The 24579-nt window shown below is 46.4% G+C and overlaps 1 protein-coding gene across 1 annotated transcript in view; it reads left to right on the forward strand.

Moving 5' to 3' along the window:
- GABRA5 (gamma-aminobutyric acid type A receptor subunit alpha5) overlaps nt 1–20420 on the forward strand; it is an 87959-nt gene extending 67539 nt beyond the window's left edge. Inside the window, exons 8-11 of the mRNA XM_017882416.1 lie at nt 7770–7913; nt 10493–10645; nt 13771–13982; nt 19130–20420. Of these exons, the coding sequence (XP_017737905.1) occupies nt 7770–7913; nt 10493–10645; nt 13771–13982; nt 19130–19429 (809 nt within the window). The 3' untranslated portion in view covers nt 19430–20420. The remainder of the gene's footprint in view (nt 1–7769; nt 7914–10492; nt 10646–13770; nt 13983–19129) is intronic.
- The last annotated feature ends 4159 nt before the right edge of the window (nt 20421–24579 follow it).

The raw sequence follows: 24579 nt of genomic DNA on the forward strand, positions 1-24579 counted from the left end.
TTTGTCTTTTGTTGTTGTTGTTTTTTGAGACAGAGTTTCACTCTTGTGACCCTGGCTGGAGTGCAATGGCACGATCACTGCAACCTCCACCTCCCAGGTTCAAGCCATTCTCCTGCTTTAGCCTCCCAAGTAGCTCTGATTACAGGTGCCCACCACTATGCCTGGCTAATTTTTGCATTTTTAGTAGAGAAGAGGTTTCACCATATTGGCCAAGCTGGTCACAAACTCCTGACCTCAGGTGATCCACCCACCTCGGCCTCCCAAAGTGCTGGGATTACAAGCGTAAGCCACCATGCCCGGCCTGCTTCCTTCTTAACTAACAATTCCATCTTTAAGTCATTTCCCTCTTCTCCCTTTTTACAATAAACTATTAGAGAAACAGACCACTTCAACACTTTGTTTAGCGTATTTCCTCAGCTAATATTCAACTTCATTACTCCCAGTTCCACCTTCCACAAAAACTGTGAACAGAACACGAACATGGTGCAGTCAAGCTCTCTGCCACTTGGTAATGAAGATCACCTGTCCTCCAGCTTCCAATAACATGTTTCTCATTTTTTATCTGAGACCTCATTGGAATGACCTTTACTGTCCATATTCCAACCAACGTTCTGCTCAGGATTGCTTAGATATTCTCAAAGAAAATGGAGACTTTCTCTACAACTCTCCTCTTTTCTTTCTGGGCCCTCACCAGAGTTGCTGTAAATAGTCCATTCATTAAAATGTAGGCTTCTTCTAGCATACATCTCTTCCAGCCTCTACCCATAACCTGGTCCCAAGGCCACTTCCACATTTTGAGGTATTTGTTACAGCAGCACCCCACTCTTGGTGCCAATTTCGTTTTCTTTCCTTCTTTTTTTTTTGAGACAGAGTCTCACTCTGTTGCTCAGGCTGGAGTGCGGTAGCATGATCTTGGCTCACTGCAACCTACACCTCCCAGGTTCAAGCAATTCTCCTGCCTCAGCCTCCCAAGTAGCTGGGATTACAGGCACCTGCCAAAATGCCCAGCTAATTTTTGTATTTTTTTTGGTAGAAACGGGGTTTCACCATCTTGGCCAGGCTGGTCTCGAACTCCTGACCTCAAGTGATCACCTCGGCCTCCTAGAGTGCTGGGATTACAGGTGCTAGCCACCGTGCCTGCTGCCAATTTCTATCTGAGTTCATTCAGGCTGCTGTAACAGAATACCAAATGTTGGGTAACTCATACATAACAGGAATGTGTTTCTCACAGTTCTGCAGGCTGAGAAGTTCAAGACCAAGGTGCTAGCAGATTGGATGTCTGATCAGAGTCTGCTTCCTGGTTCACAGACAACCATGTTCTCATTGTGCCCTCACATGGTGGTAGGAGCGAGGGGTCTCTCTGAGACCTCTTTTGTGAGGCCTCCCCCTTCATGACCTAATCACCTCCCAGAGGCTCTTACGACCAATCCCATTTAGGATTAGATTTTAACATAAGAATTTTGTGAAAGACAAACATTCATTCTATAGCAGCTGTGTTAAGCATTCAGCACTCAGCTAGGTGCAGTGAGGAACACAGAAGCGCGAACCATGGTCTGTTTCCAAGGAGCTCATTATGGGCACGTTTGGAAAACTGGGGTAAATGCCTTTGTGCAGCTGAAACCATTTGGAATTCATAGACGAGAATATTTACTATAAGGACCATGCTTTGAGCTGAACGTGGTAGGGTTGGAATAGAAAGAGGCATACGGAAAACAGAGCAGAGCACAAATGGCCACCAATCAGCCGTCAAGGTATTGAAACAAAAGAGAAGCCTCATCTGGGGAAATGACAATCTGGGGAAATGACAGGGTAGCTTTACCCCTCAAACAGGAAGGGTCTAAAATATGAAAGAGTCAGAGGAGCAGGCAGGATATGCAGAAAACTGAGAGTGGATCCCTCCCTTACACCTTATACAAAAATCAAATCAAGATGGATTAAAGACTTAAATGTAAAACTCAAAACTATAAAAACCCTAGAAGAAAATCTAGGCCATGCTATTCAGGATATCGGCATGGGCAAAGATTTTATGACAAAAATGTCAAAAGCAGTTTCAAAAAATGCAAAAATTGACAAATGGGATCTAATTAAACTAAATAGCTTCTGCACAGCAAAAGACACTGTCATCAATGTGAACAGACAGCCTACAGAATGGGAGAACATTTTTGCAAGCTATCCATCTGACAGTTGTCTAATATCCAGAATCTACAAGGAACTTAAACAAATTTACAAGGAAAAAACAACCCCATTAAAAAGTGGGCAAAGGACAGGAACAGATAATTCTCAAAAGAAGACATTTCATGCAGCCAACAAACATGAAAAAAAGCTTAACATCACTGATCGTTAGTGAAATGCAAATCAAAACTACGATGAGATACCATCTCACACCAGCCAGAATGGTGACTATTACAAAGTCAAGAAACAACAGATGCTGGCAAGACTGAGGAGAAACAGGAACGCTTTTACACTGTTGGTGGGAAGGTAAATTAGTTCAGCCATTGTGGAAGACAGTATGGTGATTCCTCAAAGACCTAGAACTAGAAATACCATTTGACCCAGCAATCCCATAACTGGGTATATACAAAGGAATATAAATCATTCTATTATAAAGATACATGCGGCCGGGCGCGGTGGCTCAAGCCTGTAATCCCAGCACTTTGGGAGGCCGAGACGGGCGGATCACAAGGTCAGGAGATCGAGACCATCCTGGCTAACATGGTGAAACCCCGTCTCTACTAAAAAAAAAAAAATACAAAAACTAACCGGGCGAGGTGGTGGCGTCTGTAGTCCCAGCTCCAGCTCCTCGGGAGGCCTGAGGCAGGGAATGGCGAAACCCGGAAGGCGAGCTTGCAGTGAGCGGAGATCCGGCCACTGCACTCCAGCCTGGGCGACAGAGCAAGACTCCGCTCAAAAAAAAAAAAAAAAAAAAAAACCTCTTTTCTTTGGCCGGGCACGTGGCTCAGCCTGTAAATCCAGCACTTTTGGGAGGCCGAGACGGGCGGACACGAGGTCAGGAGATCGAGACCATCCTGGCTTAACACCGGCTGAAACCCCGTCTCCACCTAAAATACAAAAACTAGCCGGGCGAGGTGGCGGCGGCCTGTAAGTCCCAGCTACTCAGCGAGGCTGAGGGGCAGGCCGATGGCGTAAACCCGGGAAGGCGGAGCTTGCAGTGAGCTGAGGATCTGGCCACTGCAACTCCAGTCCGGGCGCAGAGCGAGCTCCCGCCTCAAAAAAAAAATAAAAATAAAAATAAAGATACATCATGCATATGTTCATTCAGCACTATTCACAATAGCAAAGACATGGAATCAACCCAAATGCCCATCAATGATAGACTGGATAAGGAAAACGTGGTACATATACCCCATGGAATACTGTGCAGCCATAAAAAGGAACAAGATCATGTCCTTTGCTGAAACCATCATCCTCAGCAAACTAACACAGGAACAGAAAATTAAACACTGCATGTTCTCACTTATAAGTGGGAGCTGAACAATGAGAACAGATGGACGCAGGGTGGGGAATAACACACATTGAGGCCTGTGGCAGGGTAGTGTGGGGAGGGAAAGCATCAGGAAAATTAGCTAATGAATGCTGGGCTTAATACCTAGGTGATGGGTTGATAGATGCAGCAAACCACCATGGCACGTGCTTATCTTTGTAACAAACATGCACATCCTGCACATGTATCCCGGAACTTAAAAACAAAAAAAGTAGCAGGCAGGGTGAGTGATGTTTGTTGAAGCAGAGGAAGAATATGCAAAAATCACTATTTGTGGAGCTGAAACCAAAAGCTGGGAGTTCCCGTGAAGTCTTTAGAAGTGAGGGAGCGGAGAGCAGGGTGGTGGCCAGATACGAAAAGTGGAGGTAGAGGGGAAAAGAGGGATGCAATTCAAAGACCGCCACTTGATTTTAAGATCAGATGACTTGGGAAATACTGTTTTCCATCAGGAAATTGGAAATAATTGGAAGGAGCTGGTGAATTGAAGGTAAAAAAGCCAATCGGCATATGAGGGAGGGGTAAGCAATTGTTACATGAGGGATTTCCTCCTAAACACTGCTGGCCTCTGCCTTGCTTCTCACTGCTGTCTGCAAGGCAGAGAGTCTTTTCTGCTGGCAAAGTGACAGTTCTTTTTCTTCTTTCCTGATCTGGGCCCATTAAGTTCATAAACAGTAACAGCATGGTCTCTGACTCTCTCCCTGTCAGGCCAGTCATGGCCATAACCTACGTGATTCTGCAAGGTCTTACTGTGGCGCAGTGATGAGAGTGTATCTTCACTGGTACCTGGGCAGATGTGTTATCTGTTCATCCCCATTGGCTTATTCCTCTTACCTCCCATTTGATCTTGGGCAAGGCAAAGGGTGTGGCCAAACCCCGCTGATGTCATTTTTACTGTCAAATTTAAAGCAGAGATATTGGGTGTCCAGTAGGCCATCAGAGATAACATGTCTTTATCCTTTTGTGTTTTTAAAGTTTTACAATTGACGTGTTAGGTGCTGACCTGTTGTTCAGCTCAGGAGGCTGCAGATGGTCTCACTGGGGTGCTGTGACAAGGTCTTGTGCTGTTGTTATTCTGCTCATTCTCACCCAGGCTTTCAAAGAGAGGGGAGGCCGAGGCGGGGGTATCGCTTGAGGCCAGGACTTCAAGACCAGCCTGGCCAACATGGCAAAACCCCGTCTATACAAAAAATACAAAATGATCCGGGCATGGTGGCACATGCCTGTAATCCCACCTACTCAGGAGGCTGAGGTGGAAGAATCGCTTGAACCCGGGAGACAGAGGTTGCAGTGAGCCAAGATCGTGCCACTGCACTCCAGCCTGGGTGATAGAGAGAGATTGTCTCAAAAAAAAAAAAAAAAAAAGAAAGAAAGAAAAGAAAAGAAAGAATGGGAAGCCTAGAGATATGGGTTTAGATAACTCAAAAACTCAAACCCTGTACATTTTCAAATCCCAAAAATTCTAAGAATCTGTTACATTCTAATCTGCATTGTCATAGGCAGCAAACACACAGAGTCACACAGTTGCCTGAGCTTACCAGAGACTCACAAACTGAGTTTGCTTTGGACCAACAATAAGAAAGTAAATTAAAGTAAAAAGACCTTTTCGGATTTGACACCAAGCAAAAATCATTGCCCACACGGTTATGTCCATTATAGCTGTTGTTGATGAAGTACCTATTGTGAGTCAGGTGTGTGCTAAATACTCGACGTTCACATATCCACTTTGTCATGAACTAGTGAACTAGCAGATGGAGGTTATTCCGATGGGGAAATTGAGGCCGAGAGCTCAAAGAGGTTGCTCAAGGCCACCCTAGTAGTGAGTGTCAGGTCCATGCTGCCTTACTTCCTTTGTAGTTATTCAGAAGCCCCATGGTTTCTGAAAGACCTCGAGAATTTGTGCCACTGCTACCTCCCGGTCAGGATTTGCAAGGCTAGGAGAGGACAGGCAGGGTCAACCCAGGGGAAGAAGCCCTGAGGAAATCGGTAATGAATTTCCAAGTTCGATGTGCGTGAAAATGTTTCAGACCGTCTTGCCTGGCTCTGCTGATGTGTGGTCAGAGGAGGATGAGCTTTATGTTTTCCAGAGCTCTAAATCAAGACAAATGCTGGCACTGCAACCCTGATTGCCTCATTTACTCTTGTCCCCGCAAAAAGACTGAACGCCACACTGCTGACACAGAGAAGGGATTTAGTGTTGGTTGCTGAACAGTGGAGCTGAAATGGACACGAGAGGCCATTTATTCCCACTCTTAATGTGATGAGGAGAGCAGAACTCGGTGATGTCAGCTGACGCACTGCAACCACATTGTCTCTTGCTGCTGTCATTATTAATGCTATTGGCATCATCAATATCCATAGGCCATTTAATAGTCACTAGTAGTTTGAAAAACAAGATCATGTGAATTATGATGATGCGTTATATGTCACTTAGTGATTCTAGGTATCTTTCATCCGTACAATGATAATTTCACTGGATTCTTACTGTAAGGTAAGGATTATCCAAGCTCTGCGCCCTAACCGTGGAGAAAGGGGCTCACGGGATTTGCTCCCAGCGAGGCCTCAGGTCAGGCTGGCCTCGGCCCCGGCCGGCCTCCCCACAGCTCTCCCTGCTGGCAGTGCTCAGGGACGTGCCCCTGGTCCCGGGTTAGTATGCCACTTGGCCTTGAGCCCAGGAGGAGCCATCAATGACTGTATGCCATCCCCAGTCCCACTGAGGAAAGTGATGGGTGGGCCGCAGGCTCCACACTCCACGAATTCCATCGAGTCTCACGTCCTCAGTCTGCCTCCCTCCAGGCCTTTGCAGGAGGCACCTCCACCCTCAGACCTCTACCACTCCCAGAGGACCCCTATGTCCTCCTCCCTGCATCTCTCCTTCTCTTCCCTCCCTGCTTCCCTTTCGTCCTTGAGCAGATTTGGCACTGAGTTGTCAGCTCCTCATCAGCTGATGAGGGAAGCACTGTTTCCTGTGCTCTGCACACTGTTTAGATGAACGTTTGTATTCTCAGGTGGCCCCTGATATGGTTTGGCTCTGTGTCCCCACCCAGATCTCACCTTGGATTATAATAATCCCTACATGTCAAGGGCGGGACTAGTAGAGGTAATTGGATTATGGGGGCAATTCCTCCATGCTGTTCTCGTGATAGTGAGTGAGTCTCACGAGATCTGATGGTTTTATAAGCGTCTGGCATTTCCCCTGCTGGCACTCCTCTCTCCTGCCACCCTGTGAAGAGATGCCTTCCGCCATGATTGTAAGTTTCCTGACGCCTCCCCAGCCATGTGGAACTGTGGATCCATTCAACCTCTTTTCTTGATAAATTACCCAGTCTTGGGTATTTCTTCATAGCAGCATGAGAACAGACTAATACAGTCCCTGACTATCAGAACTGCCCTAAGCTTTGGGCTACTTTGCAAGCTTCCAGATTCATATATTCCAGCATAGTCACATCTTCTAGAGGCTGCCCACTCTCTTCGGCTTATGGCCCCCCTTACCCCATCCTCAAGCCAGCAGTGGTGAGTGGAGCCCTTTGTCATGCTTCTAACCTCTCTGATTAGGGAAGTTCTCTGTTTTTAAGGGGGCAAGTGATAAGATTGCACCCCCTGGGAAAATCATATATAAGCTTCTGATATTAAGGTCCAGAACCTGAATTCCATGTGCATAGTGTCTTTTGCCAAGTAAGGTACCATATTCACAGGTGTGACACCAGGGGTGCAGGTCCTGCTTGCCACACCACCTTCACACCCAGGATGGCATGGACAGCAGGTGCCTGTTGGAGAGTGGAAGGCTTGGAGTGGGGAATGCGGACGGCTGCTGCTTCAGGCACTCCGTGCTTGTAAATCTTGATGTAGGTCATGCAGTCATAGCCAGAGCCCTCAGACCTGGCTGCTGTCTTAATCCCATTCTATGATGAAGGCACTGAGGCACAGAGAATAAGTGACCTGACAAAGTCACAGAGCTGGAGGGACCCAGGCAGTCTGGTCTCAGAGCCCACATTCTCACCTGCTGCACCATCGTGCACTCTGCAGAGAAGCACACATGTACCAGGAAGTGCCAGACAGCAGCCTGGCACCCAGGCCTTTAGACATGGGAAGAAGCTGAACTGCAGCGTCATCTGCCCTGGTCCAGCCACCTGCGCATTCTTTAGGTCGTGGAACTGTGACTTTTCAAACGTTCTCATCCTCTCTCTTGCTACTTTAGTAAAAGCTTCTGTGTTTTCCAGGCTGGGAATGATTTCATGTTTATGTCACTTTCTGCCCCCTCCTCATACAGATGCCTACCCTAATTCTGAAGTCGTCTATGTCTGGACCAACGGCTCCACCAAGTCTGTGGTGGTGGCGGAAGATGGCTCCAGACTGAACCAGTACCACCTGATGGGGCAGACGGTGGGCACTGAGAACATCAGCACCAGCACAGGTGAGGGCTCCCAGGTGCACTCCGGCCACCACAGCCTCGGAGAGCTCGCTGCTCCCAGCACCCCTCTGCAGGGCCACGTGGGAGGTGGCACAGCAGCCAAGCACACCCTGTCCTGGACAGTTGTGCTCTCCCTGGGCCACAGCTGTGTGAGAGCTGGCCAAGGGAGTCCTCCCAGCCCGCCCCTCCCTGCAGCTGCACACAGAGGCACCAGCTGTGGCCAGCAGTTGCGGTGGACCTGCTTATATAACACACCCCTAAGCAGGAAAGGTAGACAGCTTCCTACAAATACCCCCAGTTACCTGCTCCGCCACCTCCTGCTTTAAACAGTGCGGAGAGTTCCCTGGAGTTGAAGTTGGGAAAGCACAACCGGGCAGCCTACAAAGAGCTGAAATGGACACGAAGGAAGCAGACACTCTCCATGCCAGGTGCCCTGGGCTGGCCTGAGCCCTGCAGGGTCAGTATCCCAGCCTGGCTTCCCCTGACGCCAAGTTGGTGGGGAGACCAAAGGAACAGGGTACATTGCATCTCCAGAGCCTGCAGGTATGTGGCCAGATGTCTCCAGGGCAGGCAGGCCCAGCCATAGAGGTCAAGGTCACCAGAGAGTGCTGTGAGCAAAGGAGGGGGTTTTGAGCTCCAAAGAGCTTCTGCAGCCTTGGAGAAAAGCCTAAAGGGAGGCAGGGAGCCCTGATGGCAGAATGAGCTCTAAGCCCCAGGGGATATTTTCAGGGGAGCGCTCTGTCAGCACGGCTGATTGTCAGCACCGCTATCCTTGCAGCTGGCCGAGCACACAGGCCGTTTAGTGCATAGCCTGTTCTGGGTGCACACACACGCAGTCAGCACCCTGTTGACCCACGGGCCTGTGCGCTGGGCATCCCTGGGGGATATGAGAGTCTGGAAGGATGGCTTCACCATTTGGTTACCATGCTAAAGGGAAAGGCAGAGGGAACGGGCCGGTTTTATGCAAACCAGTGGAAGGTAGTATAGCAAGAGTTTGGTGTAAGCAATTGCGATGCTGAGGGAGGATATTCCAGTTTGGAACTGTTTCATATAGTTCTTTGAATATTAATAACTGGGATTTCTACTCCTGTTTGCATTCTACAATCTTTTAAAACAAACACGATCGAATTTTCCTACCCTCAACTCAAAAATAAAACAAAATGAAAAGAACTACCGCCAAAAGAATTAGAAGTAGGAGAGTAATTTCAAGCCCTACTGTAAAACAGAATGCCATTTCACTTCTTCAAGTGCTAAGGAGACACAGACTTGGATCACCGGTAGAGATCCAGTCCTTGCTACCAACACACCCTCTGCCTCTTCTTTGCCCATTTCTCTCTCTGGTCTTCGAGCCGGCTCTGCTCCCTCACCTGCTGCGGACTACGGGAAAAGTGCACCTTTGCATTGCTGGCCTGTCCAGGCACCACTGAGATTGCTGGCTCCTCTTGTGTTAGAGGGCCGATTTTGCCACATGTGATTGCTATGGTTCCTTCATCTCCTACATACGACATGTTTTGAGTTGACACTCAGTGAAGCAGCCACAGTGGGCCTTGCTGCGCTGTGGGCTTCCATCCCAATAGTAAACACTGCAACTGTGATGTCAGACTCTAATGTCCCAACACGCAGTCCCTGCAGCTGCAGACCACTACTGCAACAGACCGGGGCCTGTGCTGATGGAGTCCCCCAGCCTGTTCTCCCCACGTTCACAGTGCAACGCAGCTTTCCAGCCACACCATCTACTCCTCACAATTCAGCCAAAGTTTTTTGAATTGCTTTTCCTCCACCCCTCAAAGAACACTTCCCATCTCCCCAGGGAGAGGCAAATCCAGGTAGCAAGAAGACTGGCCCAGCAGGCCTCACACTCCCTGACCACAGTCCCCGACCTCAGCTCCTTACCAGTTCACCATGAGGACGGCATCATTCTCAGCAATGAATGGGAGGTCTCCTCGTGCCTCCCACACAGCCAGGCAAATCCAGAGAAGGCACTGGGGCATCGCCAAGGAAAGGCCCCCAATTTCAGAGAACAGGTGACACAACTCTGGTAGGTGGCAGAAGGGATGAATTGCCAGGACCCAGGGCCTCCTGAGCCACTGCATCTCACTCTGCACCTGGGACGCAGCCAGCACAGGGCCTGCTGCTGGTGGGAGTGGTCGTCTCACCTTCCTGGAGCCTGTAGACTGGACACAAGAAGGACTCTGTCCACCCTCTGCAGGGCTCTGTGAAATCCTGAGTTATATCTGGGGAGGCTAAATCCCGAAATCCTAATTGCAGAAGCAGGCGAGGGAGTAGGGGGGAGAGAGGCACAGATTGTGACCGGAGATTAGTAAAACACACAAATCTGATTTCCCCCAGGAAAAGCTTCCGTCAGCAAAGGCTCTTCAGAGACCAGGGGTCGTCAGACTTACTTATAAAATGACTGATAAGAAATTCAGGCATCCTCCTGTGTCCTCTCCTTAACCCAGATCATACAAATGAATGCTTGTCCCACCTGACAGGGGAGTGGAAGGGAGGCTCCTGGTGAACTCCCTGGATGCAGCAAGCAGAGACTCTAGGGGACTGATGTGCGTTCATTTGCTTCTTTGCAGGCGAATACACAATCATGACAGCTCACTTCCACCTGAAAAGGAAGATTGGCTACTTTGTCATCCAGACCTACCTTCCCTGCATAATGACCGTGATCTTATCACAGGTGTCCTTCTGGCTGAACCGGGAATCAGTCCCAGCCAGGACAGTTTTTGGTGAGTATCCCCAAGCCAGGCCAGGACACTGGTGTTTTGCCACTGACCCTAACCACCCCACAGCAACAGCAACAACCTCCACGAAACTTCTAGTGCTGCCTCTGTGTTGTGTGACCTGGAAAACAAGTTGATCAATTCATTAAGAATTTAATGTTAAGGATTAGGGTTTAGGATTTCTCTCCAAAGAAGGATTTAAGGAATATCACATGGTCTATTTACAGTTATTTCCTTGCTGTAAAGCCTTTTTGCGTGGTTTGACCTTGCCAGCATGTATCTGTTTTATGTGAGATTTTGCTATGCAGGTTGAGCGTCCCTTATCCCAAATGCTTGGAACCAAAAGTGTTTCGGATGCCAGATTTTTTTAAATTTTGGAAGAATTGCATGATACCAGTTGAGTCTCTCTCATCTGAAAATCTGAAATGAGCTTCACGGAGCATTGTCTTTGAGCGTTATGTCGGTGCCCAAAAAGTTTTGGATTTTGTAGCATTTCAGGTTTCAGATTTTTGAAATAGGGATCCTCAGTCTGCAGTACTTTTGGTTCTCATCAAGTATGACTTTGTAAGTTATCAGGCAGTTTTCTTTGAAATGTGCATGCCAGTTTAAAATTAATCACCAAATAACAATCAAAGAGATGCAACAGGAATAAATTACATCTGTATACCTAATGAGAACCTAGAGCAGCATCATTTTACGTCCCTAAGACATCAGCTAAATTGGGAGAACTCTAACTCAGGAGGTGCCGCGGCTCAGCAGACACAGCTGAGCGTCTGAGTCTTAATTACCTCCAAGCTCAGCTGCCTCAGATTCAGGAAGATAGTAAAGGCACTTTTGCCAGTCCGTTGTGATCCTGGATGCTCACATCTCTGTAAACCGTAAAGTGCGATTCACACATCAGCATTTGCTATTGCAGTTTCCTTTCCAAAGCAGGAAAATGTTAGCATGCGTTTCATCTTAATGCTCCCCCAGAGTGTAGGCTGACCAAGAGCTCAGGGAGTTCAGGAGCGAGGGGCACAGGGGCGCTCCCGTCTCATCATCACTCTGCCTCCAGCCAAGAGTCCAGCTTCGCTTGCCAAGCCCGAGCGAGCGTCAGGATTGTTTCCGGAAGGTGTGGAGGTTGGCTGGTGACCAGGCAGTGCTCCCCGAGTTCATGTGCCTCATGAACTCTTTAGGGGAAATTAGTTGGTAGGCAGAAAGAAAGCGGGCAGGGGATTGCCTGTTACTGTCGGGGGTTTTTTGGCAGGGAGTGGAGGGAGATTCCCAATGCATGTTAAGATATTAAAGGCCCAAGAAGAAGACTCAAGAGGCTTGTTTAAGATCCTGCGTGGAGCTCTTCCCCCTCAACACAGTGATTAATTGGATTTCTAAAAGAAAATCAAAGATCTCTATTGATTCCTTTGGAAGGGCTGATTTCATGCAGGGAGTGACGTTCACCGTGTACTTGTGGAGCTGTGAAGGATGGCATTGAATGAAACCCCAGCATACTACGTGTCCTCGGTGCCGTGCTGGTCTCCAGGGACTGCCGTAACCAAGTCCCACACACTGGGGGCTTAAACAGCAGAAATGTATCATCTCACACTTCTGGAGGCTGGAAGGCTGGGATCAGGGCGTTGGCAGGGCTGGCTCCTCCTGGGGCCTGCAAGGGAAGAGTCTGTTCCCGGCCTGTCTCTTGGCCTCTGGTAGCTCCTTAGCTCTTGGCAGCATCACTCCAGCCCTCACACGGCATGCTCCCTGTGTGCATGTCTGTCCCCAAGGTTCCCCATTTTATAAGGGCGTCAGTCACAGCGGATGAGGGCCCACCCCAGTGACCTCATTTTAACTTAATTACTTCCTTAAATACTGCATTTCCAAATAAGGCCGTAATATAGAGTACTGGAGGTTAGGACTTCAACATATGAATTTTGCAGGCCCACAGTTTTTAGCAGGAGTGTCACACCCGCATTGCCCACACAGGTGCATGCGTCTGCAGAAGGCAGGGCTAGCAGGTGGGAGCGTTGTGACCTGCGCGAGTCCAGCAGGCCTGGCTCCCAGTGTGGGTCGTTTCATCTCCTCACTGGCAAGCTTGGGCACCTTGCTAAATACTTTCAAATCTTCAGGCTCCCCAACCTGCCAAACAAGGATACTTGACACCCATCCAGAATGCAGCTTAGACTAGAGTCTGACACTCAGTGGACCCAGTAGCTGGTGCATAATCTGCCAGTCCTAAGGAACATCCTCTTCCAGGGATCCAGCCTGGCTGTGTGGTCACTGCAGAGTTTTCCTAGTGGCCATAGGCTCCACGCACAGCAGGATCCAGGGGACACTGTTCCCTCTTTGAGGGACTGACATGTCCAGACCCAGATTCAGATATGGCGCATCTGTTGCTCTCTGGCTCCTACAAGTCTGCAGTCAGGTGAAAGGCTGTCTTCCCTGTTTGCAGGGAGCCCTCTACTTCCAGGTGCATAGTAAATCAGTGGGAGGCACCTACTGGCTGCCGTGTGAATGTGACTGTCATTCTGCCTTGGATCTTGCCTTCGTGCTACAGAAACACATCACTCGCTCTACATGTCTTTGTTGAGCACTGGCTGTTTGCCTGGCTTTGTTCATGGCAGTGGGAGCCAAAATCAGACCTGAATCCCTGCCCTCCTCAGTTCATATTCTAAAGGGAAGGGACAGTCAAGACACGGAACGTCAGCAATTGTCTATCTAAGTGCTGTGAATCTGTTAGGTGTTAGCAAAACAGTAGAGGAAAGCGCAGGCTGGGATTAAAATCACCAGTCACTTGGGAGGCCGAGGTAGGCGGATTGCATGAGGCCAGGAGTTCGAGACCAGCCTGGCCAACGTGGCGAAACCCCGTCTCTACTAAAAATACAAAAATTAGCCAGGTGTGGGGATGCCTGCCTGTAATCCCAGCTACTCAGGCAGCTGAGGCACAAGAATTGCTTGAACCCCGGAGGCAGATCTTGCAGTGAGCCGAGATCACGCCACTGCACTCCAGCCTGGGCAAGACTCTGTCTCAAAAAAAAAATAAAAATAAGAATCACTAGTCCCCTTTGTGTCTATCATTTTGGGCATGTTGTACTGGGGTCCTGGGTGCCGGCACTGAACCCTGTTTCCGTTTTCCACTCTGCCCCGCCTGACCCCCGCAGGGGTCACCACGGTGCTGACCATGACGACCCTCAGCATCAGCGCCCGGAACTCTCTGCCCAAAGTGGCCTACGCCACCGCCATGGACTGGTTCATAGCCGTGTGCTATGCCTTCGTCTTCTCGGCGCTGATAGAGTTTGCCACGGTCAATTACTTTACCAAGAGAGGCTGGGCCTGGGATGGCAAAAAAGCCTTGGAAGCAGCTAAAATCAAGGTACTGACTGTTTCTCCTCCCTTCTTCCAGGTCCCCTTGACAGAGAAAGTGTGCCTGATTCTATCCAAACATAAGACAAGGTGCTGCTCTTTCCTACCCGGCAGCTCCCAAATGCTCCTTCCCTTATACTCAAGGCCGTCACCAAGTCTTACTGACGACGAGTCCAATTTCACTCCAGCAAAAGGCGACAGGATGTGAATGGCTTGGGCCTGTTTATATTCAAGCCTATTATTTTGGCAGAAGTAACTCCTGTCTCTTGAGGGATGATGTGTCTGGTTTTAATTGTGGAATCTGTTGTTCTGCTCGTTTTATCCCACTTCACCTTGCAGGCTGTCCTCTTCAGGTGGCCTTCAGGTCGAGACGGGGGCACCAGTGTAATGGAAGGAGTTGATCAGCAAAGCACACCCAAGCCCCGCTGAGTCCGTGATCTGACCCCCTTTTACCAGGCACAGAAATTGTTGTGAAAGCATTACTCTGTTCAAAGCAAAGAACCATCAAGTATTTAAAGGGTGATTTATGCCCAAATCTTAAGAATATTTGAAGAAAAAAAATGTGACCAAGATTCCAAGCTGCATTGTCTCCTTGGGGAGATAAGAATAGCATTCATGGACAGCAAATAAAGCAGCATATGGTGAACTGCTAATTTCACCACACAGAAATCAAACACACAAATCTCTGTAAGGAGAGAACAGGAGGTCAGAGCCATCGGGGTGACCTGAAAGTAAAACGTAATCTGTCCTTTGGAAAATCAGCGTGAAGGGAGTCCTGAAAGGCATTAGAGAGGCCTCGAAGTGTAAGTCCCGACCTCCCAGCCAGGGACCACAAGCCAGTTACATCAGAGCAGGATGCCCTGGTTCACCAGGAGAACTGCTTCCATCCCATCCACAGCCCTGTGCTTGCTCTGCGGGTTGGACTCTGCTGTCAGGAGTTCTGGCCTGACCTTGCCCATTGTGCCTTCACTATTTCCACTTGACAGGAGTCCCTCCCCTGCTGTAGTTTCAGCATAGAAGCCCCACTTCCAAGCCTAGCTCCCTGGCTGCGGGAAGGCCTGGCAGGACCCGTTCTGGGTGCTCTCATGGAGGGAGGAAAGGAGAAGCTGGAGGAAGGGCCTTGGGCTTGGGTGTGCTTTGAGCTCTGGGAGGAGGGACAGGAGTGATCTGACTGCACTGGGTGATAGGGACTGGGGAGCTGGGAGCAGGCTGTTCTCAGATGATGGAAGTTCTTGGCCGACACGTTTGAACTTGTTCCTGCAGACCAGGGGGCCAGAGAAGGTGCTGTGCGGGGAGGAATGAGAGTGGAGTTTGGGGAGATGGGGCTTCCCAACACTGTGCAGTGTTGCTGGAAGGTGCGTGTTTGTCACCTGCCTGGGACATAGACGGTGCATGATGGATAGTGGGCTGGAGCCTGGTATGAAGTCAGGGAGCAGCCAGAAGTCCCTGACAGTCACCAAGGTTGTCGGGCTCATGCCTGTGAGTCTAGGAGGAACATGAACCCCTGGGTGAATGGAGACAGCACGCATGTGGTTGGGTGGTGGTGTTGGGTGTCGCCATCACTGGCTAATCTAATCACCGTAGATCTGAATTCTGAATGGAAGGTTGGAGGGAAGAGAGAGGATGAAGGTGACCTGCATTGTCTAATTCGACGAGAGTGAGGGTCTTCCAGAATAAGCAGCATGCCTCAGGCTGGCTTGTGGAATGTCAAGACTCTCTTGTTCCCGGGAAGGCAGTGGCGCTGGGGGTTCCACCCCTGCCACCAGGAAGTGTCTGTGCGCTGGAAGGCATGGAGCATCTGCAGGCATGCAGGCAGCACACCCCGTGGTCAGACTCTGGCCGCGAGCGTGAATACCACAGCCTGGTGTCAGCCTATTCGAGTAAACTGTTCCATGGAAGTAGAGAGGACTTTAAAAAAATAATTGTTCCAAGTTGGGATCTCCAGAAGCAAACACTGGGTCAGCGTTTGGGGTATAAGGCAGTTTTTAGGAGTGAAGGTTTGGGAAAGGAAACAGGAGGCAGTGAGATTCAGAGAGGAAGAAACCAAACCGTGATGCAGGCCTAGCAAGGCGCAGGCTCGCCCGCTGGGGAGTGTGGAGCAGATGGCCAGTGGAGTTGCCCTGTGTCAGGGATGTGGCCAGGGCTTTAGACTCCTGCCTCGCTGCCCAACAGATGTGTCTGGTTTCCCCAGGAGGGGCATGAGTCTGGCCAGACCGCCCTCTGCAGCTCAGGCTGCCAGAAGAGCCGACACCTGGCCACAATGCCTGCAGCTGGGGAGCACGTCCTTCCGGACAGGCGGATTCCGGGGCGCGTGTTCATCTCCACCACCAGTGCTGTGACTATGCTGAGTCCCAGGCGGGTGCTCCCTGCCACCCGCCCCCACCCCACTGCACATTCCTTCCCAGTAAAAATGCGCACCCTCAGGACAGAGCAGTATCTTCCAAAGCTTGCCCTTCACTTGGTTCCACCCAGAGCTAGAACCATTCTAAGTAGTAACTCGCATGTATGGGTTTCTTCTGGTGGATCTGCATGAGCGCTCACGTGTCGGTGGGGAAGGCGGGGCTGGCAAAACTGCCATCGCATTTCTGAGGTGTGGCCTGCCTCCCGCAGGCTCCCGCACGCTTTCCCCAGGAGGTCCTCATGCCCCTGCCCCGGCCTGGTTTTGGTTCACCTGTTTCACCTGTGCCCCCTGACTCCTGCTCTATGCTTGGCCTTTCTGCTTTTTATCTTTTCTTTATTCTTAACGGTTGATTTATTTTCTTTACTCTCTTGTGTTTTTCAAGTTTTAATTAATGAGACTATATTACTTTAGTAGTGGAACACAGGTTGTCTAACATTTTATGGTGCACATTTTTAAACATACAACAATGTTTAAAGAGGTTTACAGTGAAACCGTCTGCTGTTAACATTTACCTATGCCTGTGTCCTCACCACCTGTTACCTCTCCCGCTATCTGTCCATCAATACACCCATCCTCAATCTGTCATCTTTTTGCTACATTTCAAAATAAATTTCAGATGGCAATGCATTTCCCACTCCATATGTCAGCATGCATGTCATTATAACTAGAGTCCAATACTAGCTTACTGTTTTATTCCTTTGAAGCAAAATTTGTAGGGTGAAATGCACAAGTATTAACGGCACCTTTGTTGAGTGTGGACAAATATGTACATTGTGTGTAACTCGAATCCCTGCCACAGTAGAGGACATCACCAGCCTCCAGAAAGCTCACCATGCCTCTTCCCAGGCAGTGCTTGACCCCACCTCTCCAAACATATCCACTATTTTTATTTCTTCTACCATAATGTAACTTACCTGTTTAGAATTTTATATCAAAAAAAAAAAAAAAAAAAAATTACAAAATGTATACAAGAATGTTCATAGCTGCTTAATCCGTAGAGTTTAGATTAGAAACAGCAGGTGTCATCGGGTTGGAGAGTAAGGCTAACGGTGGAATTCATGCAAAGATACATCACTCAGCCATGAAAAGGAGAGGATGGACTGATATACACAGCAATATGGGCGGATTCTCAAAAAGCCTTGTTTGCTGGGTGGAATGACCTTGCAAAAAGAGTGCATTCTGTACAGATTTTTTTTTTTATTATTTACTTTAAGTTCTAGGGTACATTGCATAACGTGCAGGTTTGTGTACCATATGTATACTTGTTCCATGTTGGTGGCTGCACCATCCCCCAACTCGTCAGACCATCAATCGTCATTTACCATCAGGTATAACTCCATGCAATCCCTCCCCTCCCCCCTCCCCTCCCATGATAGGCCCTAAAAAGTCAGGAAAAACAGGTGCTGGAGAGGATGTGGAGGAATAGGAACCTTTACTACGTTGGTGGGATTGTAAAGTAGTTCAACCTTATGGAAAACGTATGGCGATTCCTCAATGATCTGAATAGACTGTACCATATGCCCAGCCATCCATTTACTGTGGTATATCCAAGGATCTTAAATTCATGCTGTATAAACACATGCAAGTATGTTTATGCAGCCATATTCAACAATAGCAAAGACTGGAATCAACCCAAATGTCCATCAGTGAAGACTGGATTAGAAAATGTGCACATATACACCATGGAATATTATGAGCCATAAAAAGGGATGAGTTTGCGTCCTTTGTAGGACATGGATGCAGGTGGAAACCATCATTCTTAGCAAACTATCACAGAGAGAAAACCAAACACCGCATGTTCTCACTCATAGGTGGGAACTGAACAATGAGATCACTTGGACTCGGGAAGGGGAACATTGTACCATGATGTTTAATCACATCCTTTCCTCCTTCCCCACAGGCCACGTCTTAGGGCTTCCCTTATATCCACACACCTTATTCCCTCCCGCTGGTGCACTTGAAGGTAAAGAAGTGATGACTGCCTTGCAGGGGGGAAGTCCTAATTCTGTTTATGCCAAGATCTTGAGAAATGCCAGACTTTATTTTTTTTTTTTTTTACTTTTATTTTAGGTTCAGAGGTACACGTGCAGGTTTGTTGTAGGAAAATCAAGTCACAGGAGTTTGTTATACAGATCATTTTGTCACCCAGGTACTAAGCCTAGTATCTAATGGTTATTTCTTTCTGCTCCTCTTCCTCCTCCCACCTTCCACCCCAATGTCTGTTGTTCCCCTTTGTGTTCATGAGTTCTTATCATTCAGCTTCCACTTGTGGTATTTGGTTTTCTGTTCCTGTGTTAGTTTGCTAAAGATAATGGCCTCCAGTTCCATCCATGTTCCTGCAGAAGACAGGATCTCATTCTTTTTATCATTCTTTTTTTATGGCTGCACCATTCCGTGGTGTGTATGTACTGCACTGTCTTTATCCAGTCTGTCATTGATGGGTGTTTATGTTGATTCCATGTCTTTGTTATGTGGACAGTGTTGCAGTGAACACTCTCATGCATGTGTCTTTATGGTAGAATGATCTGTGTTCCTCTGGAAATATATCCAGTAATGGGATTGCCAGACTTACATAGCAGTCATAGCTCTCATGTGTGCCCTGTCTTCAGGCTACCTGGAGACATCAGTGGAGGAGGGCCTCTCCCAGGCTAAGCAAGTGTTTCTCTCTTTTGAAAGGTGTACCTTTAGAACGCCAAGGTGAGCTGACCGTTGCCTGCAAATGGCGTGTCCTTACATTCCTATTATATATTTTGCAGAAAAAGCGTGAAGTCATACTAAATAAGTCAGCAAATGCTTTTACAGCTGGGAAGATGTCTCACCCCCCAAACATTCCGAAGGAACAGACTCCAGCAGGGATGTCGAACACAACCTCAGCCTCAGTAAAACCCTCCGAAGAGAAGACTTCTGAAAGCAAAAAGACTTACAACAGTATCAGCAAAATTGACAAAATGTCCCGAATCGTATTCCCAGTCTTGTTCGGCACTTTCAACTTAGTGTACTGGGCCACGTATTTGAATCGGGAGCCGGTGATAAAAGGAGCTGCCTCTCCAAAATAACCGGCTGCACTCCCAAACTCCAAGACAGCCATACTTCCAGCGAAATGGTACCCAGGGGAGGTCTTGCTCCCAGGGACTTTCCATATGTGAGCACTATCTTTCAGGAAATTTTTGCATGTTTAATAATATGTACAAATAATATTGCCTTGATGTTTCTATGTGTAACTTCAGATGTTTCCAAGATGTCCCATTGACAAATCAAGCAAACAACTTTCTAGAAAAACGGGATACAATGACCGACACTCAGATGCCCAGTATCATACGTTGATAGTTTACCAACAAGATACGTATATTTTTAACTGCTTCAAGTGTTACCTAACAATGTTTTTTATACTTCAAATGTCATTTCATACAAAATTTCCCAGCGAATACATGTTTTAGGAAACTCTCCATGATTATTACTTGACCAACTATATTGTGAGAAACAGAGATCATAAAGAGCACGTTTTCATGATGAGGAAACTTGGACATTTATGTACAAAATGAATTGCCTCTGATCATTCTTACTGTTCTGAAATTAGGAAAGTGCTGCATGATCTTACATGAAGAAATAGAGTAGGCAAACATTTATGCAGGCAGATTAATAACAGAAATACATCATATGTTAGACACACAAATACAATATTTCCCTGAGGAAAAAAATTAACTGCTTAAATTTTTTGGGAGGAAAAAGAAACATTTCTTACCCCACCCCACACCACCCACTACCTGAACAACAGCCAAGGAAAGAAAGGAGATGTTAAAACAAACAACAAACAGTGTTTTGACGGCATTCTCAGCACTTGGCCCGTGTGATCACTGTCTCTGAAACACCGACCACCTCTCTCTGCAGCCAGCGTGTAGTGCTTCAGTGGTGAGAAATTGTAATTGAGTTATTTTCCATTTTATCTCCTTGTATGTATTTCATGACTGGACTTACTGCTCTGTCAGCTTTTGTATATGAATCTTAAATGTTCATTAAAAAATAAAAAATGAACTGATCTTGTGGACATATATGACTGTTTTTTAAAAATTTCATGTTTTGGTGGACTCATTTCCTGAAAGTGACATAAATGGAACCCATCATGAAATTGCTTGGGAACGACGCGGAACAAAACAAAACGTTTACTTGGTGGCTTGTCTCTGGTCCAACCTAATTCCATAGAGTAGCACCTGGAGAGAAAACTTGTTTAAACCACAGTGAGGGTAGACAGGTGAAAGCAGGTATAGCGCGTCAGAAATTTCTCAGTGGTGCAGTGCTGCTTGGGCCTCTACTTGACATAGTCTTCTCTGAGTGTATTTCAGGGTGGGTGTTTGTTGTGGGCATGGTGACTACCTGGTTCTTTACAAATGGGAAGATTTAATTATCTCCCCACCCACCTTTATTTTTTTTTTGAGACAAGGTCTTGCTCTGTTGCCTGGACTAGCATGCAGTGGCTCAATAATGGCTCACCGCAGCCTCAGCCTCGTAGGCTAAAGCAATTCTGCCACCTCAGCCCCCTAAGTAGCTGGGACTATAGGCATGCACCACCATGCCTGGCTAATTTTTAAATTTTTCATAGAGACCGGGGTCTCACTATATTGCCCAGGTAAGTCCTGAACTCCTGCATTGCCCCTTCATTAACTGGTTTTAGGATCTCACAAATGGAAGAGTAAAGACCAGCAGGAAAGGTGCTCTTCAGTGCTCACATGAGGAAGCATCTCCCTATTATAAATGATGATGATATTTGTATAATGAGAGTGCTTTCTGTTATACCACAGCAAAAATCCCAGCAAAACAAAAAACAAACTTAAGGCTCGATAGAAGATCCGGTTTTCATATACTATGTAGTTACATTTCTCGCCTATAGTCTGTAGAGTTTAGCTTTGTGCTGTAGTTTGGAGAAAAATATACTGTAAGTTATGTCCAAATGGCTACATGCATGAACACCCTTTTTGAACATCTCAATCCATCGGTAGGAGAGTAAGCAACAGGTGACCTCACCGCCTGTCACCTCTCCCGCTCTCTGTCCATCAATACACCCATCTTCAAGCTATCCTTTTTTTTTTTTTGCTACATTTCAAAATAAATTTCAGATGGCAATGCATTTCCCACACCATATGTCAGCATGCATGTCATTATAACTAGAGTCCAATACCAGCTTACTGTTTTATTCCTTTGAAGCAAAATTTGTAGTGTGAAATGCACAAGTATTAACAGCATCTTTGCCGAGTGTGGCCAAATATGTACACTGTGTGTAACTCAAATCCCTGCCACAGTAGAAAACAGTGTCTTCCATATCAGGTTGCAGTAACTTTCTTGACAAGTTCTAGCCTTCATTACAGAACACCTCCAATGAGCTCCAGTTTGAAGATAGGCTAACCACATTTACAAGCTGCTGAACCTTAATTCTGATGAATATTTAGTGAAAAAGGTCACATTCATTTTCTACTTTCTGATTTTGTGTTGTAGATATTTCAGTGTTTGTTATTTTTAATGAGAACATAATAAGAATCACCTTGGGGATAATGATAATAAGGCAAGAAATAAAAACTTCTGAAAATAATTATAAATTACAGTACCCTACTTTTAGAGCAAGGATATTTAAATGTATCTCTTTTGACATCACCACAAATAGAATATTCTAATATGTTGTTAATCAGTATTACTTCTGGACTTTCTTCGGAATCTAAAGACCTATCCAGGAAAAGCCTTGACTAATGTTGGCCTAAAAGTGTGTGTCTGTCTACAATAATTGGGTTCAAATGCCTCTGGAGTAACTATCAAACTTAAAATAGCACAGCAAACATCCTCTGTTGAAGATTGACAAGGAAGTTGTAAATCTTCTGACCTACTTGTCATGCTCATGTCTTAGTAATGCTTTATGTCTCTCATGGGACTGTGAAAATAAATCTTGAGACCCCGAAATCACTAAAGCAAGGGAAAAGTGAAACTGGGAACTATGTCAGGCAAACTTGCCTCCCATTTTATTTCTAAATAAGATAGCTACAAAGATAAGAAGCGACATACCTCCCTCACAGTTTGCCCACAAGGAAGTTCCTTGTGAACAAAGGACAGGCAAAACTCAAAATCATCCCTCTGCTCACATGAGACAAACACATACCTGATTGCTTCCTTTGCTTTACTGTTTCACTAAGCCAGGTTGTCTAGCTATGACCTGGAAGCCCCCTCCCCACTTTGAGTTGTCCCACCTTTCCAGACCAAACCAGTGTACATCTTACATATATTGATTGATGTCTCCTGTTTCCCAAACATTTATAAAACCAAGCTGTGCCCCAACTACCTTGGGCACATGTTGTTGGGACCTCTGGAGGCTGTGTCATGGGTGCATCCATAACCTTGGCAAAATAAACTTCCTAAATTGATGAAGACCTGTCTCAGACACTCTTGGTTTATAGGACAAATTATGAGAAGCAGGTACACTAAATGAGTAACCTCTATTTTATAAACAGGAATACTGCAGCCCAAAGAGGTTAATCCATTGGCTCAGAATCGTATCGAAAGTTAGGAAGACATGCAGGCCTAGATCCTTGTCCTCATAATTTCTAACCCAGGGCTCACAACACCACGCAATTGCTTCCAGATGGAAGTTAATATAGAACAAAATGTAACTTAAAATGAAAATCTTGCTTCAAGCCCTGGTTGAATGATTATCTATTAACAATGCCCTACAGAAACTTTTTTTTTTTTTTTGCACAGAAAACATGACCTTTAAGTTTGCCCCTTCTTATATAAAACGTGTGCTTCTGTGATCTTGAAAAACTGTTTTGACGGAATGGATCTGTGTTAGGGTAGCACTCCCCCCAACTACCCTTCAAGGAGAGAGAGAGAGAAGCACTAATTGACTAGAGAGAGCCAAGGATCTTGATGTGATTTCTCCTCCCAGAGCTCCCACCTGAATGATGATGTGACTGCCTTGGGAGGGGTCTGCCTCCAGGGAAAGCAAAACTGACTGTGACACTGAGTCTTCAATCAACATCATCCTTCATTGTAAGAACTAACTTCAAATCAAAAAGAACCCTTTCTTTGGAAAATTGGAAATGCCACAGTTTACTCAGTGAAAACAGTGTTTTAAATATTTAAAAATTAGTCTTAATGTCTTTTTACCATATACTAGAACATCTGGGACAATCAGTGCCCTGAGCAAACACATTGAGCATTTGAATATGAATTACTCTGATCACTGAAATTACTTGCCAGGTTTGCAGTGATATAAGGTAATGATTTTGAAGTCTGCGAAAAGGTTCATTTCATCAAAGATTTACATGATTATCTGTTTGTCACTGTCATTTTCAATAGACTGTCTCAACTCTAAATTCAAATGCTCTGTAGCCTGTTTTGAAATGAGTATGGGTTCTTTATGGAAACTTGTGATTTGAAAAATATTTACTGCTCACAATTTCCCTAATATAAAAGTCTGAAGAGATATTTAAGGAAAAAAAAACTCTGAAGAAATGTTTACTTAGCTTTTCTGAGTTATTTGAAAATCAAATAAACCAAGGATCAGGCACTCTATTTTGCAATGTGAGACCTCAGAAGGAAAAATTTGAAGTGAGCTCTAATTGATCCAATATACTCATTTAAGTCCAATTTATTCTACATTCTTCATGTTGCTATCATTGTCTCCCTACCAGCCAGCATTATTCCAGGCCAGTAGCAGGAGCTAGATGAATGTGAACTGACTGAAGAAATCAATCCTGATAAGTGGGTGGACTGGATCTGATAAAACTCCTTCAGGTAAGGATTGCAAATTGGTGGTAATATTACACCTGATGGAAATCCTTTCTTAAGAATTTATAAAGTAAGAATTTCAAAGATTTGTATAAACCTATCTATAGCTGACCTAACAACACTAGGAACACAATCCCACAGGGTGACAGTTGTCTGGGCTTGAGTGACAGGCTGCTCCTTTAGGTTGGGTGACCATGTAAATTTATCACCCAGACATGAGACTTGCAGAGTGTTGGACTGAGGTCCTCAGTAAATCCTCTCCCCACAAAAAGCAATGAAAACACTGGCAAGATTATATCAAAGCAGACATTTCAGAACTCTGGAAATAAAACCAAAGGCATACAATACATTAAAAGAGTTTATTGAAGAAACAGTACTGAACTTCAATAAGAACAGTGAGGTCTATGCCATTTTAACTTAGAGATTTCTCTATCTCCCT

This window comes from Rhinopithecus bieti, unplaced genomic scaffold (assembly GCF_001698545.2).
Source record: "Rhinopithecus bieti isolate Rb0 unplaced genomic scaffold, ASM169854v2 scaffold_13247, whole genome shotgun sequence".
NCBI lineage: Eukaryota > Metazoa > Chordata > Mammalia > Primates > Cercopithecidae > Rhinopithecus > Rhinopithecus bieti.